Source organism: Bos indicus x Bos taurus, chromosome X, assembly GCF_003369695.1.
Source record: "Bos indicus x Bos taurus breed Angus x Brahman F1 hybrid chromosome X, Bos_hybrid_MaternalHap_v2.0, whole genome shotgun sequence".
Classification (NCBI taxonomy): domain Eukaryota; kingdom Metazoa; phylum Chordata; class Mammalia; order Artiodactyla; family Bovidae; genus Bos; species Bos indicus x Bos taurus.
Genome location: NC_040105.1, coordinates 31304507 through 31324984, shown reverse-complemented (window position 1 = coordinate 31324984; position 20478 = coordinate 31304507). Strand labels below are relative to the sequence as shown.

The window sequence follows — 20478 nt, the reverse complement described above, 5'->3', positions numbered from 1 at the left end:
AGTTCTATTTCCAGTTTTTTAAGGAATCTCCACACTGTTCTCCATAGTGGCTGTACTAGTTTGCATTCCCACCAACAGTGTAAGAGGGTTCCCTTTTCTCCATGAGTATATTTCCTAGGCTCCTGAGAGGTCATTTCTCCATGTGAGGTCCTAGAACCCTTAGTAGATGGTTTACCATTACACTTAAGATAAAATTTAAGTTCTTACCATGGCCTCTGGGGCTCTGCCCTTCCTTCTAGCCTTATCTCCTGCCACTCTCCTCCTCGTTCACCACACTTTAACAACACTTGTCTACGTTCAGTTCCGCTGAATCTCTGTGTATTTTCTGCCTTACAAGTTGATTTCTCTGTGTAGAACCTATCCCCTTATGCTTCATCTAGTCATCCTTATATTTCAGGGTTCCAGCTTCAATGTCGCTTACTGGAGAGACTCACTCTGACAACCACCATACCCACCTGACTCTAAATAAGATCCACTCCTAATTCTCCTTAGGGACAGATTACATCCCAAACTACTTTTACAATACAGTTATTCTTAGACCACATGCTTCCATTCAAGAGGGAGAGGGTGGGAAGATTTGGGAGAATGGCAATGAAACATGTAAAATATCATGTAGGAAACGAGTTGCCAGCCCAGGTTCGATGCACGATGCTGGATGCTTGGGGCTGGTGCACTGGGACGACCCAGAGGGATGGTATGGGGAGGGAGGAGGGAGGAGGGTTCGGGATGGGGAACACATGTATACCTGTGGCGGATTCATTTTGATATTTGGCAAAACTAATACAATTATGTAAAGTTTAAAAATACAATAAAATTAGAAAAAAAAAAAGAAACCAATAGATATTCACTTAGGTCTTCTGAGAAAATTTTAAAAGTTCTTGGAGGATGAGGAGGAAGAAAATGATTATGATGATAATTACTTCTTTTCTGTTTTCCCAGCAATATCAACAATTTCTCTCTGCTTTTACCCTCATCACATATAATAAAGTTATGAATGTTTATTAAATCTTTCAAAGATATATTCAGAGGAAACATATCTTAGTCTAAAATTAGACATGTTCCCCAAAAGTGAAATAACTTGTTTGACCATTGATACTATCTCCTTGTGGGAAATAGAATTTGATGTGTCTTTGCCTTTACATGCAGCATATATATGAGAGTTCTTAGTTGAAAGTTCATAAGAGTATTCTCATAATTTTAAAATTTTTCTTCATACATGTATCATGGTTTGCATTAATATAACTTTTATATGATTATTGGCTTAATGTCTATATTATCCATCATACTATAAGGTCCATATGGGTAAGGACTGGGTCTGTGTTGTTTACCACTGAATATCCACCACCTAGCACGCTGCCCAGAACTTAACAGACATGTAGTAAATATTTGTTGAAGTTATAGCTACACTTCAATGAGTATCACATTTAAAAAACACAGTTATGTACATGTCTGCTCTTCTATTAGCCTATTGACATTTTGTAACCACCTATGATGTAGGACAAACAATGTCTGGTCCATTGTGGATACTCAAATATTTCTTGATTTAAAAAATGGTAAATTAACAATAGGCCAACTTGCCTGAGTGTTTTATAATCTCAAAGATATATATATATAGACAGAGGATCCTGGCAGACTATAGTCCATGGGGTTACAAAGAGTCACACATGACTGAAGTGACTTAGCACGCATGCATATGTATCATTTGAAGATGCCCTAGTCACTCAGTCTCAAGACTCACAGTAGATATTTAGGCAATTCATTAATTCTAAAAGTTGAACCTCATCATGCTTGGCCCACATTTTTACCTTCCTCTGTCTTTTATAAATTCACTGGCAAATTTCTAGACTCCAATCATAGTGGTTGACAGTAAAGTTCTTCATACCTAATGGATTGTTTTCATTTTCATCTCTTACTGTGTTTTTTACCTGTCTGAGGTCTGTTTTGTTTTGTTTTGGTTTTTTTTTTTAATCATGGTGAACTCTTAAACATTGGTTATTCAGTTCCTCTACAAAATTTTTGGCTGTCAAAATTTTTGGCCTCAGGACTCCTTTATACTCTAAGAAATTATTCAGAACTCCAAAGCAGTTTTGTTTATGTGGGTTACCACATTTGACATTAAAACTGAGAAATGTTTAAAGTATTCATTTATTAATTCCATTGAAGTATCAGTAATCCCACTTTATATTACTTTAAATAATAAATATCTTATGAAAAGTAACTATTTCCACAATAAAAGATCGTGAGGATAATGACATTGTTTTACATTCTTAAAAGTACCTTTAATATTTAGTTTCAGAGAAGAGAGCAGATTCTTATATCTATTTCTGCATTCAACTTGTTACCATGTCACCCATGACATAGCCTCTGGAAAACTCATAAGAGAATGAGAGAGAAAATGGCAAATATCTCAGTATCATTATGAAAATAGTTTTGACCTCACAGACCCCATGAAAGTATCTCAGGGATCCCCATGGTTGCCCATACCACATTTCAAGAATGACTCTTTGAGGAAATATAAGTATTCTTGTACCTCCTGTGGCTGTATTTTTTAAAGAATAGTAATCTGCATTTCTAAAGAATTTACCTGGAGTTGTGTGCAGATTTTAAATAAATCACGAGAAATACCCTTTGCCCTTTCTTTTCCAGGATGAAAGTAGCGAGCAAAAATATATCCTTTCTCTGTCTCAAAGGAACTTTGGTTTTCCTTGTCTGTATGATGTATTTATATTCCAGTGGAAATGTACATAGTACTGGACAATAGATGACATTTAGCTGAGGGTGGAAATTACGAGTACCCTGAGGAATTCAAAATACAGTTACAGAAATAAGTCACAGTAAAACCCACAGAACAAAACTGAGTAACAGAAAAAGGATATGAAATTACAAAAGAAGTGGAAAAAGTAAGGTTAAGAAGAGAAAAATAAGGAAAGAAACTCGAATAACAAAAACAAAGAAGAGGCATACATGTTTTTCACAAAGTATTTACATGTTTGAATCAAAGCTAAGTAAATGTAGCTTGTCATAATGAGAAACTTAAACAGAATGCTGTCCTGTGCCTTGATTAGGCAAGAATACTGGAGTGGGTTGGCATGCCCTCCTCCATAGTATCTTCCCAACTCAGGATTGAACCCAGGTCTCCCTCATTGAAGGCAGATTCTGTACTGTCTGAGCCACCAGGAAAGCCCAAGAATACTGGAGTGGGTAGCCTATCCCTTCTCCAGGGGAACTTCCCAAACCAGGAATCAAACTGGGGTCTCCTACATTGCAGGAAGATTCTTTACCAGCTGAACTACCAAGGAAGCCCTTTAAACAGAATAAACATTTATAATTAGGTGCAATGTCTAGTTTTCCTGTTAGCCATTATCATGTTGTATCCTGTAAAATAATAATTGTGGAAAGTGTTAATAATTATTTCAAAGAGTGAATAAGTTTAAATGGCCATACACATTTTCATGATCACACATATAAATAGGTTAAAAAGATCTTACAGATTGTTCTTATATCAAAATTCCCTAGTATGCTGATGTCAATAAACTTCAGTATAGTGCCAGACAGTAAATACTTTTGACCTGTCAATCATTCAGTCTCTGTTGCAAATACTCAACTATGATGTCACAGTAGGAATGAAGTCTTTGTATGTAAATGAATGGATGTGGCTATGCTCCGATAAAACTTTATTTTCAAAAACCAGTGACAGGCAGGATTTGGCTCATGGTCCATAGTTTTGAAACCCCTAGTGTGTAGCTTTCCCTATTTAGTTTTACACAGAACTTGCTTCCCATAACGCACACTTGGTTTTTCATGTAAAATCTCTCAAGAATAATAGTAAATAATGAATGATTTTATTGCTCTCACACCCACAATTGGGATGATACCATTATGAGATTGTGAATATAAGAATTTAACAAACACTATATAGTAGGTAATGAGAATAGAGTATGATCACAATAGAGCACATGTTCTTATGGTACTTGCAGTATATTGACAGACATAGGAAATTACAAGATACTCTGTGATAGAAAAATTATGAGGAGCTATGGGACTGTATAACAGAGCCCATAACTTAAGCCTGTTTAGGAAGGGGTTACTAATTAATTGGACTTCCCTGGTGGCTCAGACGGTAAAGCATCTGCCTACAATGTGGGAGACCCAGGTTCAATCCCTGGGTCAGGAAGATCTCCTGGAGAAGGAAATGGCAACCCACTCCAGTATTCTTGCCTGGAAAATCCCATGGACGGAGAAGCCTAGTAGGCTACAGTCCATGGAGTTGCAAAGGGTCGGACATGACTGAGCAACTTCACTTTCACTTTCACTAATTAATTGAGAAAAGTTTCATAGAGGAGGTGGTGGCTAACCTGAGATTGGGAAGGTAACTAGAAGCTGTTTAGATAGAGACATAGGGAAGGGTATCCCAGACAGATGGAACAGAATGTGCTGAGTCCTGATGTGGATGCAGTACTGGGTTGCAAAGAGGAGGAAGTTGTTCATTGGATTGTCAAATGCAAAGAAAGATGACAAAAGAGAAGGAAATAGAGATCAGATCATAAAGAGGTTTTTGATCCACGTTAAAGAAGTTAGATTTTATCCCATTGGCACTAGGGGAGTTATTGAAGGTGTGAGAATATGATCAGAGACATAATTTAGAAATATTATTCATTCAGAAGTGTTAAGAATGGATGAGAAGATGACAAGGTGGGAGGCAGAAACCAATTAAGAATTAGCCACAGTAACCAGTCAGAGAGTATGAAAGGAGAAGTCAGTGGTAGGGAGTATGAAGAGAAGCGGGCAGACTCAAGAAAGACATCTCAAGTAGAATTATGAGGATATAGTTATCAATACATTCTGGGTATGTGGTAGAGGAAAGAATCAAGGATGCCTCTCAGATTTCTAGGTTGAGAGACTGGAAGCTGGCTCCCCTATCCTTCACTATGTCCCAGAGTTTGTTCAAACACATGTCCATTGAGTCAATTATGCCATCCAACCATCTCATCCTCTGTTGTCCCCTTATCCTCCTGCCTTCAATCTTTCCCAGCATCAGGGTCTTTTTCAGTGAGTTGGCTCTTTGCATCAGGTGGCCAAAATATTGGAGCTTCAGCCTCAGCATCAGTCCTTCCAATGAATATTCAGGGTTGATTTCCTTTAGGATGGACTGGTTTGATCTTGCAGTCCAAGGGACTCTTAAGAGTCCTATCCTGCACCACCATTTGAAAGCATCAATTCTTTGGTGCTCAGCCTTCTTTGTGGTCCATCCATACATAACTACTGGAAAAACCATAGCTTTGACTATGTGGACCTTTGTCTGCAAAGTGATGTCTCTGCTTTTTAATACGCTGTCTAGTTTTGTCATAGCTTTCCTTCCAAGGAGCAGGTGTATTTTAATTTCATGGCTGCAGTCACTGTCCACAGTGATTTTGGTGCCCAAGAAAATAAAATCTGTCACTGTTTCTACTTTTTCCCCTTCTATTTGCCATGAAGTGATGGGACCAGATGCCATGATCTGATTAGTTTCTTGAATGTTGAGTTTTAAGCCAGCTTTTTCACTCTCCTTTTTAATGTCTTGGAAGGGGAAAACTTAGCCATGACTGAAAACAGAACAATTAGGGTCACTCACTCTTCATTGCATCTTTCATCAGATGGCATCGGCTTTGTTACAAGCTTTACTGATAGATTGTGTCATTCTGCTTCTAACAGATGACAGTCCAAAGCATCCTCAGTGTTTTCCAAAATCTGTTCCAGCACCTCTGTAGACAGCACACAACAAAAATCCAAAAGAAGTGCTAGGATTCAGTCATTTGGACCTATTGAAGTAGGATTGAAGAAGAGTTCTAACTGAGATCCCCAAAAAAGATTATTCTAGAGTTTCTTTTTATCCAAGGACTGTTTGATAGAAAATATGAATTATGAAAGTATTGAGATTCTAGGTAGAATCGCTTTAATTTTTTTTTTTTTTCAGTTAGAGGATAATTGCTTTAAAACGTTGTGTTGGTTTCTGCTGTACAACACAAATAATCTATAATTATACATATATCCCCTCCCTGGGTAAAATCTCTTAAGATTTGGCTGTTATCTTTTTTCTTTTACTTCATCTCCTACTAGTCTTTTATTCTCTCATTCCATTCCACACCTTCCCCCCCCTTTTTTTTGGTGTTGCTTTAGCATATTCTGACCACACTCATGCCTCAGGACCTTTGTACTATTTCCTTTACTCAGTGTTCTTTTCCCTTGATACTTGCATGGATGGCTCCCTCACTTCCTTTAATACCTAACTTAATTCAGGCTGTTATTAAAATAGAAGCCCTACATTTCAGTGGCTTACCACTCTAGAAAATTCAAAAAGTTGCTTCTGATCAGCAAGCAAGTGACTCCCTCTCCAAATTGTGAATCAGGGACCTAGTCTACCTTGATTTTGCAACTCTGATGTTTTTAACCTGTGGCTTTCAAAATCACTATGCTTTTCTATGTTGTTATTATTCAGTCACTAAGTCGTGTCTGACTCTTTGTGACTCCATGGACTGCAGCATGCCAGTCTTCCCTGTCCTTCAGCATCTTCCGGAGTTTGCTCAAATTCATGTCCAGTGATGCCATCCAACCATCTCAACCTCTGTTGCCCCCTTCTTCTCCTGCCCTCAAGCTTTCCAGCAGCAGGGTTTTTTCCAATGAGTTGGCTCTTTGCATCTGGTGGCCAAAGTATTGGACCTTCAGCATCAGTTCTTCCAATGAGTATTCAAGGTTGATTTCCTTTAGAATCTACTGATTTGATCTCCTTGTTGTGCAGGAGACTCTCAAGAGTCTTCTCCAGCACCACAGTTTGAAAGCATCAATTCTTAAAGAACAGGGAATATCATTTATGAGGGGTGAGGTTATGAGCCAGGCTTGGAATCAGTGACAGTCACTTTTGCATCCATTCCATTGGCTAGAATTCAGTTATGTAGTCACACCAATTGGCAAGAGAGGATGGGGCATGACAATGAGCTTCAGGGTTAAGAGAAGAGAGTCAGATTTGGGGGGAAGTAGCCAGCCAGTCTCTACCATGACAATTTTATTCAAATACCTCTTCTCAATGAAGCCTTCTCTGATCACCCTTTACAAAACTGCAGCCACCCTCCAGCTCCACTCAATATTCTCTTCTTGCTTCATTTTTTTTCCCTTCTGTAGCACTTACTGCTCTGCCAGAATCAGTGTATTTCACTTCCTTATCTTATTCATTGTCTGGAATGTAAGCTCCATGAGGGCTAGGATTGTTACATACATTCACTGTCACATCATTGGAAACTAGTAGAACTTTGATAGTTCTGCATTGTAATCATACATCTGGACTTCACAGGTGGCTCAGCAGTAAAGAATCCACCTGCAGTGCAGGAGATGAAGGAGACATGTGTTGAATCCCTGGGTTGGGAAGATACCCCAGAGAAGGAAATGACAACCCACTGATAGAGAGAATCCCACGGATAGAGGAGCCTGGTGGGCTCCTGGTGGGACATCCATAGGGTCACAAAGAGTCAGACACAACTGAGAGACTAAACAACAGCAGCAGCATCTGGTGGCACGTTTACTCATAGATTGGCATTTTGACTCTAATTGTCTTTTCCCAACTGTTAAACTTCCTGAATTTGTCAAGGAAGTTTGTCAGAAGAAAGAAATAGAACTGTCAACTGGCTTATCAAAAAGCTGAATTTCAAACAGTCTCCCCGTGTACTCATACATGCTTTATAAATACTTTTCTGTATATAAGTATGTTGGCTTAGGCAAAATTCTGAGATAGAAATAGCACTTCAATATCCAGATCTCCTTAAAAAAAAGTTCTTTTTATTTTCTCTGCCGTTTGTTGAATACCATTAGTGAAGCAGTAGGCTAAAACTGGAGTTTCTGAAAGCAAATTTAATCCAAACAACCACACTATGAAGTGTTTATTGTTCCCATTTTAAGATGAGGAAATTGAGGCCTATAAAGGTTAAGTAACTGCCCGAGTTCACATGCTCACCTAATAACTTTCAGGGCTTAGATTTAAACTAATTTTTTTCCTTTGAGAAACTCTCACTGCTGAGCTCCACAATTTTCCTTCTCGTTCTTCACATCTACCTGCAATTGGCTAATATTTTCCTTAATATTGAGAAGTGAATGCCTGAGGAACGTTGATATGTTAAGCCTTTCAACTGCACTTCATTTGTGTAAGGGGAAAACTGTAGGCAAAGTGAATGAATGGCAAATGGCTGGGTTCTGATGATAACAACATCCTATACACACTATGACTTGGAGAAGTTAATGTGTCACTAAACATGATTTTTTTTTCTTTTTCTTCCTTAAGTGATACCTTTATATTTAAATATTTCTGGAACTTCTCAGATTATAAGATACTCACTTGTTTTATTTTGCTCAAACAGCAAAGCACTGTCTGGGAAAGATGTATTGACTTAATCTCAATTGATACATAGTTTGGTTGCTTGTAGAAGTCACGTGGTAGAGGAGAAAAAGCAACAGGAAGAAAACAAATTTAACAAAAGTAGTGATCAACTTTGGTGGTTTGACATCAAATTTCATGAGTTGAATGCCATTGTAAACAAACTCTGAAAAGATTATTTTAACAGCAACTCAATAAGTGGTTTCATCATGTAGCTCATGGACATATGGCACAGAGAAAAGAAAACTATCTTTACATAACATAAAACTTTCTTCTGTTATGTAAATGTGTGTTTGTGGCTTGGAATAAACTTTCCAATAGAACTTTATTCTAATGTAATATGCTATATAATTTAAAATTAGTATGCACAGTCAAAGTAACAAATTGAGCATTATATGTGATAGGTGATAAGCTATAGGTGATAGGTGATAAGACAGGTGATAAGCCTATCTATACTTTCCAAAGTTTCTATGTTGTATTTGATTAGAAACCTAGGGAGGAACTTCTCATTTGGAAAATGGGATAGGGAGCGACCTTGTACTTGCATATATTTGGCATATAAATCTCTGAGGCTTCAATTCCTTTGTTGGGGATACTAGGAAGACAATACACATGATGTATTGAGTGGCAAAAGGGATTCCAATGTGTAAATATCTAGCGTTTGGTTGAAACATTTGCTAGATCCTCCTCCTCTAAAATCATGCCATGTGATTTGGTAGTCTTTATCACTTACCATAGGAGCAGCCCCACAAAAAATGTTCATTAAGAGTTAATGTTAAAGTCATTGAATTTCGCAACACATCAGTAACTCTTCCTTTCTGATTATGCAAATCTCTCCCTATCATAATATGTACTTCCTTCAATTGTATTAAAAGCATTTATAATGTAAACGGCTACAGAGCCAATATTTCAAACAGAAACCATTCTTTTTCTTTAAAAAATAGTGAAATGTATTGAAATGCCTCTAAAAGTAAAATATTTAGCACTTAATTGCAGATGGGTAATGTTAAATATCCCATTCATTATTATTACTACCACATGCCTGAATAAATCCTACCATAAGCATTAAGCGAGTAGGTAAACAAAGAAATAACACTTCATGTGATGAATGCCAATATAAAGCACGTTTAAACTGTTCTGTCAAGAGACAAGCCTGGAAATGCAAACTCTGTTCCTTCGCTTTTCTGCAATCATCTGAATACATAAATTCAAATTGCAGCTTTTAAAACTTCAAACCACGGCTTTTGAAATTTCAGAAAACACATGCACTTGAAAAGGCAGATTATAACAAGGCCCCGGTGGGTTGGCACCATCTTTTTTTTTTCTTTTTTCAAAGTATAAAAAACAAACCTAGACAAGAAATAACTATCAAATATTTTCACGCGTAAAAAGAAGATGCTGTACTCTTTATAAAAAATTAAGTCATCAAGAAAAAGTTTTCCACAAACATTGTGTGAAAAGAAAGATTATAACAAATAGCTTAAGCAAAGCTTTTACTTTTTAAGGGACGATTTATTCTATCTGGTAGTTCTTAAGACTTTCCTAAACTAGTATACAGTTAATATCCATAAAATCATATGCAAGTCACTGCCTTTCAAACTGATGCTGAAGGTTAATTAGAAAACGTACTTAATTATTTATAGTATGCAGATGAGTCCCAGATACGCTCCGTGTCCAAATGCACTGTAAACATAGACAATTTAGCAAATTTATTCTGAAAAGACAGTGGTTCTTCACAATTAATTTATTGATTTAATGGAATCCCTGCCAAAGTCCCCAATGAGATTTATTTTGTAATTTTACCAAATGATACTCGTAGTACATAAATTAAAATAGCTAAGGTAGGAGAGGATTTAACCTACCAGGAATCAGACATACTTTCATGCTGCAATGGTTGAAGTGGTTCATTGCTGTCACAAAAATCTATGGTATATCTGCAAACTGAAACTTATTGCATATAAAACACAAACTATAATGAAATCACCACAAATCAATAGAGAATAGATTGTGCTGGGAAAAAAATATCAATTTCTGAAAAACCCTTCAAGGTCAGGAACTCAACTATATAAATTTAAAATGGATGAAGCATTTAGTTTTTGTGTGTGTGTGTGTGTTTTTTAATGAATATGTAAGGATCCAGAATAAAGGCAAATATCTAAGCAGTTGTCAGGTGGTCACAATTTTCATAGTATCAGTGGGAGAAATAACCAAGAAATTCATGTGTTTTCTTTAGAAAGAAACAAAAATATGTTTTAAAAAGATGAAAGGAAAGCTATAAAATATTCTCAATAAATATATTTTTAAGATAAAGTGAAACGAGCCTTTATAAACAAATAAGAAATCACTGAAGCAAAATGGGCAACAGACACAGCAGATGACTGAGAGTAGAAACAGAAATGACAAATATACACATTTACAAAATTGTTTAGCTTTTCTGTTAATAAAAAATGTAAAAAAGTCCATGACAAACTATTGTTACCACCAGCATTGCAAAGAAATTTACCAATATGAGTCTATATTCTTAGTATTCTCATTGTTAAATTTTTTTCTTGTTCTCAGGAAATTAACAGATAGATTGAGCCACAATGCATGAACAAATGTAGTTGTTATAGGGTTATTTATTATAATGAAAAATTGGAACCAAACTAAATGCCAAATAACAAAACAATGGTAAAATACAGTGTACTCATATATGGCTTTTTGCTGCTGCTAAGTCACTTTAGTCGTGTTCGACTCTGTGTGACCGCATGGACGGCAGCCTACCAGGCTCCCCCATCCCTGGGATTCTCCAGGCAAGAACACTGGAGTGGGTTGCCATTTCCTTCTCCAATGCATGAAAGTGAAAAGTGAAAGTGAAGTCGCTCAGTCATGTCTGACTCTTAGCGACCCCATGGACTGCAGCCCACCAGGCTCCTCTGTCCATGGGATTTTCCAGGCAAGAGTACTGGAGTGGGGTGCCATTGCCTTCTCCCATATGGCTTTTTACTCAGATCATAAAAATCAATTTTTCAAATAATAAACAATGACCTAAGGAAATATTCACGGTAGTAATTAAAGGAAGAAAATAGGTACACAATGTTTATGTAGAGTTTGTTCCCAATTAAATAAAAAATCCTAATTACAGTGAACAAGTACATCTCTACCACTTTTATTCCTGGCTGGATATTTTTGAAAGGATTAGAAAACTATTCATTTAATTAGTGGTGTGTTTGAAGTGGAAGTGGAGGTATTTGCTTTTAGAATTTTAGTCTAGGTTTGAAACTTTGTTTGTTTCATATTACTATTTCCTATTCTTTGAGCTTTTACTTGTTGGATTTTGGATTTATTCCTCCCTGAAATTATTAGGTTCTAGAGGAAGGTTGAGAAAAGCCTTACCCATCTGTCTAGGTTTTACAAATGTAATGAGACTTTTAACAAGATTTTACTTAGCTAAGATGAGGAAGATCAATAGAAATAAGGTTGCTCTCAGTATATGGGACACTGTGCAAGGTGATCTAGAGTCAAATACTGAAGGTGACAAAGATTTGCAAAAAGAGTGGAAAGAGACAAAGATGAGGTAGACTGACAAGCACCCTTGAAACCTAGACCCAAAGATCTGAACCAGCTTAGAACTTCTGAATCAATAAAAGATGTCTATAGTGGGATTGCTCCTCTTTCAGAATTGCTTCTCAGTCCAGAGTCTGAGGGAAAATGGTGCTACGGCATATCTAAAACAAGCTGCCAGCAGTCGAGACCAGCCTCTTCCTCCTAAGGTTTGCTGAGAGCAGCAGTGGCGTTGGCTTCACAAGCAGCACTAGTGAAGAATCTACCTACCAGTGCAGGAGACACAAGAGACACAGATCTGATCCCTGGGTTGGTAAGATCCCCTGGAATAGGAAATGGCAGCCTGCTCCAGTATTTTTGCCAAGAATCAAGGACAGAGGTGCCTGTCAGGCTACAGTCCATGGGGTCACAAGGAGTCAGACATGACTAAGCATAAGCGCACAAGCAGTGGTATCACATCTACCATCAGAGGTTTCCCACCTCCTTGGTACCCCATGTCCAGATCAATGTTGAGGACTCAGGTGACCTTGGACTAGAATGTATTACTATGGCTCACACCTCAGAAAATCTTTACTTTCTGTAGATGAAGCCCATTAAAATATTTCTACCTTATAAGTGCTCCAAAGCAATATTTCACCTCTACTATTTTTCCCCTTTAAACTAGGTCATAATAGACTTTCTCTAGACATTTCTATTTGCATATTTTATTGTATGTGTGTATATATATATATATATATATATATTTGTGTACTATGTATATTTTATTTGTATCATGTATGTTTTATTGTATATATCAGATCAGATCAGATCAGTCGCTCATTTGTGTCCGACTCTTTGCGACCCCATGAATTGCAGCACGCCAGGCCTCCCTGTCCATTATATATATTTCTATTTTTAATTGGCATATAGTTGGTTTGCAGTGTTTCACATGTACAGCAAAGTGACTCAGTTGTACATGTATACATATATATTTATTTCTTCTTCAAATTCTTTTCCATTATAGATTATAAGATATTGAATATAGTTCCCTATGCTATACAGGTAAAAAAAAAAAAAAAAAAGAGGTCTCAGGTGGAATGGAATACTTAGCTTTGTGGAGACTGCAGTGTTTATGGTGGGAGTCGTTACCCACCTTACATCTCCCCTTACGTCTCTCTAAGTAATCACTAAAATAATGTATGAAAACTGCAACATGGGAAAATTATGTTCCCCTTCAGCTGAGTATTCGTTGAGCTGAAGAACTCCTTCACAGATCTGTATAGCTTTTGGGGAGAACCAGAAGAACAACCTAGGCGTTTCTTTGGCTTTCCATGTCAAAGCAAGGCAATTGCGGGAGAGACAGGAGCCACAAATTACCCATACACAGGAAATCAATGAATGATTGTAAATGGGTTTTTTTCTTTAATGTGTGTTTTTAAATGAAATAATCAGGTGGAAGAATTGTCAATTATTCAAAGTTGAAAGGCTAATTTACCATGTTTTATTTACCAACTGGTTGCTGTTGACTCTGAAGTTCATGATTCCAGTTCTCCTCTCTCCCCTGAGCTCCAGATCTATTTTTTTCAACTAGTCATTTCCCCAAAATATCCAGTACAATTCAATGTACTCAGCTGGAGTAAATGACATCTATTCAGCCAGATAAGGTGGGATCACTCCTAGACCAGGTGACCCAGTACTGAACCTAGATGACCCAGTACTGAATACTGGATGACCACTTATTAGCTGTTTGATCTTGGGCAAAATGTGAACCCTCATTTTCTTTCATCTGTACATGAGAAAAAACTAGTACTCATCTCACAGTAGTAATGTGACAACTTGTTATTTGATTCAGTGGCTGCTGACTCTTTGCAAACCCAGGGGCTGTAGCCCGCCAGACTCTTCTGTCCATGGGATTTCCCAGGCGAGACTATTGGAGCACGTTGTCATTTCCTTCTCAAGGGGATCTTCTGGAACAAGGGACTGAATCTCTGTTTCCCATGTCTCTTGCATTACAGACATATTATTTGCCTTTGAGCCACCAGGAATGTTTTGCCATATGGGAGAATGCTTAATAATTTTTAGTGCCTGATTCTAACCTCTCTCCTTTCATCCACAAATCCTGTTGAATCTCCTACATTTTAAGCATTCTGTCTTTTCCTTTTCCCTTGCTACATCTTCATGATTTGGACCTTTATGTGTGCTCAGTGCCAAAGAATCCACCTGCCAATACAGGAGACACAGTAGATGCAGGTTCAATCCCTGGGTCAGGAAGATCCCCCAAGGAGGAAATAGCAACCCACTCCAGTATTCTTGCTGGGATAAACCCATGGAGGCAGAGGATCCTGAAGGGATACAGTCCATGGGGTTCCAAAGAGTCACATAGGACTAAGCGACTGACTACACATGTGTGCAGGCCTGCATCCCTTAAATCCAGAGGTCATCTGGATCAAGTGATAATGGTTGAACCATGACCTTCTCTGGAATGAAGAGTGCTTCAGTTCAATTAGTCAGTTCAGTCACTCAGTCATGTCTGACTCTTTGCAACCCCGTGGACTGCCGCACGCCAGGCTTCCCTGTCCATCACCAATTCCCAGAGCTTGCTCAAACTCCTGTCCATTGAGTTGGTGATGCCATCCAACTATCTCATCCTCTGTCATCCCCTTCTCCTCCTGCCTTCAATCTTTCCCAGCATCAGGGTCTTTTCCATTGAGTCAGTTCTTCGCATCAGGTGGCCAAAGTATTGGAGTTTCAGCTTCAGCATCAGTCTTTCCATTGAATATTCAAGACTGATTTCCTTTAGGATGGACTGGTTGGATCTCCTTGCCATCCAAGGGACTCTCAAGAGTCTTCTCCAACACCATAGTTCAAAAGCATCAATTCTTCAGCACTCAGCTTTCTTTATGAAGAGTGCTTCATCAAGTAGTTAACATCTTCCATTTGATGGGGGGTTTAGTTCTGCATAAGAGCTCAAAGATATTGTTCTGTGTATCTGGCCCGAAGAATTCATGGACTGTATAGCCCATGGGGTCCCAAAGAACTGGACATGACTGAGCAACTTTCACTTCACTTTAAGAATGCAGGGAAGGGAATACAGAAAGGCTTTTGTGCCAGGAACCCCACAGGGTCCTGCTTGATTTCAATTCCTCACTCTCTGTCTTACCACCCTTACCCACATCCATTCTCCATAGAATACCAGAGGGAATGGATGAAATAAATCTTGCTCTACTCAAAAAAATTGGAGTAGTTCATCACCTAGAGATTAAAACAAAACATTCTATCCACTTTGTAGCCCTGCCTTGAACCACTTTACCAGCTTCATGCTTTGACCCTTCCTCCCTAAATCTTGAATACTTCAATAGCCAACCATTTCAGCATCATGCATTGATGTAGATATCCTTACTTTGCATGTGTAAGAGAAGCCAAAATATTTGTTATTGGCAAAAACTCATATAATTAAACACTAGTCCCTCTGGAAATGAATGCCAAGTCTTTATCGACTTTATTAGCAGAAAATAAGCTTAAGCATATCAGGCAGATAATGCCGATAATAATATTCATTCATAATTACAAGCAGCTAAAGGTAACAGTAAACTGTCATTACATTATGAATCTTTTTTTTTTAATCCTAAAATAGCCAGAAGCTTGGTAGCAGCCCAAAGAACTTGATTTATTCGTTGTTATCAGTGGTGGAAGGCTATGCAAACTAACCAAATTTCATTCATTTTAGGCAGCACATTTTACCACATTAACATCACTGAAATCTGGGTGAATTTTACTATTTCTGGTGGCCAGGTCACATGTGGTTTAGAAGAAAATCCAAGGAACAGTAAGTAGTAGAGCCCTGTTAAGAAGTGCTATACTGCCGAGACTCTTGATGTCACAAAAGATGACACAGTATGGAAAAGGACATCAGTTAGGAGATCTGACTATAAAGAAAGCTGAGCAACAAAGAATTGATGCTTTTGAACTGTGGTGTTGGAGAAGACTCTTGAGAGTCCCTTGGATGACAAGGAGATCCAACCAGTCCATCCTAAAGGAAATCAGTCCTGAATATTCAATGGAAGAACTGATGCTGAAGCTGAAACTCCAATACTTTGGCTTCCTGATGCGAAGAACTGACTCATTTGAAAATACCTGGATGCTGGAAAAGATTGAAGGCAGGAGGAGAAGGGGATGACAGAGGATGAGATGGTTGGATAGCATCACCGACTCAATGGACATGAGTTTGAGTAAACTCCAGGAGTTGGTGATGGACAGGGAAGCCTGGTGTGCTGAAGTCCATGGGGTCACAAAGAGTCACACACGACTGAGCAACTGAACTAAACTGAACTGGGGGGATCTGATGCCTGGTGATCTGATGAGGAGCAGATGTAATAATAATAGAAATAAAGTACACAATAAATGTAATGCAATTGAGTCATCCAGAAACCATCCCCTCCCCACACCCCCGTATGTGAAAAAAAATTATCTTCCGTGAAACTGGTCTCTGGTGCCAAAAAGGCTGAGGACCACTGATCTAAAAAGAAAAGTGGTATAGGAGGCTCAGACTCTAAATATGAGGAAATTTGAAGAACGCTGCACCAATTTTTTCACTTATACTTTTTTATGCATATTCAAAGGGAACATAAGAGAAATATATATATATATAAACCTAAAGAAAAATTTCTTAATAAAACCTCTAAGTAATAAATGTCATCATTTAATCAGCAGCATTCCTTACTCTAACCCACATCCTGGGAGTATACACAGTGGTGTTATATGACCTGCAAGTGAAGGTCTATTTCATTTGGTGAAATACTGTAGTGCACATCGGTGAGTAAATTAGATTATGTTTTACTGTCAGTATTGCAAAAAAATGGGAACAATTCTTTTGAAACAGAAAAGTGTATAAGATTGAAAAGAATGATGGCCAAATTCATTCATTCACACAACGGTTATTTATTTAGCATCTTTTCTCTGCCGGGCATAATTTCAGGAACAAGGGTAACAGTAGTAAATAAAACAGGCAAAATCTTTGCCCTCAGAAGGTTTGATTTCCTGTGTAAGATAGACAATATACAAAACAACCAAATTATAGTGCTTTTTTGTTTTGGTCATGCTCAGTCACTCAGTTATGTCTAACTCTTTGCAATCCCGTGGACTGTAGCCTGCCAGGCTCCTCTGTCCATGGGATTTCCCAGGCAAGAATACTGAAGTGGGTTGTCATTTCCTTCTCCGGAGGCTGACCCAGGTATCAAACCAGGGTCTCCTGTATCTCCTGTATTGCAGGTGGATTCTTTACAACTGAGCCACAGGAATGTTTTAAGTACTAAAGAGAAAGATTGACTAGGAGAAAGAACAGAAATTGGGGAGAGAAGAGGTGTGATTGTAAGTAGAATCATCAGGAAAGACCTGCAGGAGCTGAGGAAACCAGCCATGTTTGATTTGTGAGGGAAGGTCATTCTAGGCAGGAAAAAACAGCAAGTACAAAAGCTGAGGTCTCAAGAAGGATAAGAGAAAGGGAGAGTAGATGGAAATGAGGTCGGACAAGTAAAGAGAAAGGGGATCAGCAGATTTTATAGATCAGTGCTTTTCCATATAAAAGTACAGTGAGCCTCATATGTGATTTTAAATTTTCTAATGTCATATGTAAAAAAGAGTAAGAACAGGTGAAATTAACCTATTTTATTTAACACAATATATTAAAAATATTATCATGTTGACTTGTACATATTTAAAGGACTAATGAGACGTTTTATATTCTTTTTTAATACTTTAGAAATAGTTTTATTTTTATTAGTTTTATCTTTTTATTTTTTTGCAATAGATCCTTGTTAATTGTCTATTTTAAATATAGCAGTCCATACATGTCAATCTCAAACTCCTAATCTACCTATCCCCTCCACCCTTTCCCCCATAAAAATAGTTGTATTTTTTTATAGCAGTTTTAGGTTCACAGCAAAATTGAGTAGAAGGTACAGAGATGATTTTTTTTGTACTAAGTCTTTGAAATCCAGTATGCAATTTACACTTACAGCACATCTCAATTTCCCTCACATCATTTCAAGTGCTCAGTAGCCACATATGAAGGTGTCTAGTATATTGAACAGCACAGATCTAGACCCTCATAGAGTGCTGTAATGACTTGGCTTTCGATTTGAATGAACTGGGAAGCAATAGAAGAGTTTGAATGCAATGATGACATAATATGATTTGAGTTTTCAATGGAGCCCAAAATAGGGCTTGGGTTTTTATAGAATCTGCTGTTTGGAGAATAGAAAAAGAAGACATGTGCCTCGGATAGACTTAGGACCAGCTCACATCAAAGAACAGAATTGAGTATGAAAGTGAAAGTGAAGTCGCTCAGTTGTGTCCAACTCTTTGCGACTCCATGGACTGTAGCCTACCAGGCTCCTCCATCCATGGGATTTTCCAGGCAAGAGTACTGGAGTGGGTTGCCATTTCCTTCTCCAGGGAAAATTGAGTATAGAGGAACATAAATCCAATAACCGGATCCAGTTTGGGGAATTAGTGTAACTGTAGTTCTCTCAATGTCCTGTCTTTGCACAGGCTGTGAATCAAATCCCTTTTCATGTTTCAAGACCCAGGTAGATCATTATTTTCTCTGACATATCTTCTATACCTTCTATACTCAGAAAATAACTTGTCCTCCACAATATTCTATCATAGTCCTAGATTTACATGCTTCTTCCTTCTCATGGACTATGAGATCCTCAAGGCAAGGTACATAACTCATTTCTCTTTGATTCGAATGCCTACTTGAGTTTCTGGAAGTTAGTAAGCACTCAATAAATATTTGTCAACTTGAAGCAAAAATGAACAAAAAATTAGCTGAACAGTCCCCAAATGGAAACAATTCAAATGTCCACCAACATAGATATATTTTATACAGTTTCGTGCTATGTAGTGAAGAAGATAATCTACACAGAACATGGATGATGATTGTAAATGTTACACTGAGTAAAAGGCAGTGTGTTTAGTCACTAAGTCATGCCCGACTCTTTTGGGACTGCATGGACTGTAGCCCGCCAGGCTCCTCTGTCCACAGGATTTCCCAGGCAAGAATACTGGAGTGGGTTGCCCCATATACATAATGCTCAATACAGGCAAAATAATAAAAGTTGACAGGATACTGATTACACTTGGAGGTAGTAACTGCAAGGGTTTTGAGGGAATTTCTAATAACATTCTGTTCCTTTGGTGTATCCAAGGGTTAGTTGGTGTATCCATTTTTTAAAACTATATTAATCTCTATAGTTATATGAACACTTTCCTATATGTGTATTATACTTCCGTTCAAAAGCTTACATACCACAGATACATAGTTCCCAAAAGACAATAAAACAAAAAAATGTAAATTGTTATAAGTGCAGCTTATTTTGCTCAGCTGCATTCTGATTCAATATGTAAGAATAAGTTTATGGCTAATTGAGTAACATACAGTATATGTGTTTTTATAATTAACAACATCCACTAGTACAACATATGTTAAGTATTTTAAATCAATTCCCTCTTTCCTCCAAAAGGATTTTGTGTTGTAATTTGGAAAACATTTGAACATGTAATAATTTAGTGTTTTCATTCAATTCCCTTGTTTTTGCTTTACAATTTTCCATAAAGATGTATTTCATTTAAGCATCTTGAAACATGTAATTTCACTTTATATACTTACTCTAGTGAAGTTGTTCTCAACCAGAGACAGTTTTGCTCCAATGGTGATATTTGCCTAGGCCTTTAAAATATTACATCCTTAAAAATATTATATCATTAACATCTTTTTTTTAATTTATTTATTTTAATTAGAGGCTAATTACTTTACAATATTGTATTGGTTTTGCCATACATCAACATGAATCTACCACAGGTGTACATGTGTTCCCAATCCTGAACCCCCCTCCCACCTCCCTCCCCATACCATCCCTCTGGGTCATCCCAGTGCACCAGCCCCAAGCTTCCTGTATCCTGCTTTGAACCTGGACTGGCAATTCATTTCTTGTATGATATTATACATGTTTCATGTTGACATCTTTAAAATGGCTTATTTTTAAAAAGTGTGTGCAGCTTTTTTGAGTTTTCTTAAATTAAAAAAAAAAAAGAAAACTTGAGAAATATGTTCTTTAAAACAATTTTATTCTTCTCCAGGTTAGAAGAACAAAAGAATATCCTGTCAGAATTTCAAAGAGATTTGAATGAATTTGTTTTATGGTTGGAAGAAGCAGGTAACATTTCTAGTATTCCTCTTGAACCTGGAAATGAGCAGCAACTAAAAGAAAAGCTTGAGGAAGTCAAGGTAATTTTATTTTCTAAAATCTCCCAGGGCCTACTTGTATATGAACCTAGGGGGAATTCCCTGGTGGTCCGGTGGTTAGGACTTGGCCATTCACTGCCATGGCCTGACTTTAATCCCTGGCCGAGGAACTAAGATCCCACAAGCTGCATGGTATGGCCAAAAAAGAGGGAAAAAAAGTATAAGAATATATGTTTTAAATGTATCCAGTCATTGATTTCCTGCCCATTGGGATACTGATAGTTCTTCAGTAATTTTTCTCACAACTTGA

General features: G+C 37.6%; 1 protein-coding gene across 10 annotated transcripts in view; it reads left to right on the top strand.

Annotated features, from left to right (window-relative positions):
* Positions 1-20478, top strand: part of DMD (dystrophin) — a 2656945-nt gene that overhangs the window by 1783006 nt on the left and 853461 nt on the right. For all 10 annotated transcript variants that reach the window (XM_027533579.1, XM_027533577.1, XM_027533571.1 and 7 more), the window contains one exon: positions 20063-20210. In XM_027533579.1, the coding sequence (XP_027389380.1) occupies positions 20063-20210 (148 nt within the window). The remainder of the gene's footprint in view (positions 1-20062; positions 20211-20478) is intronic.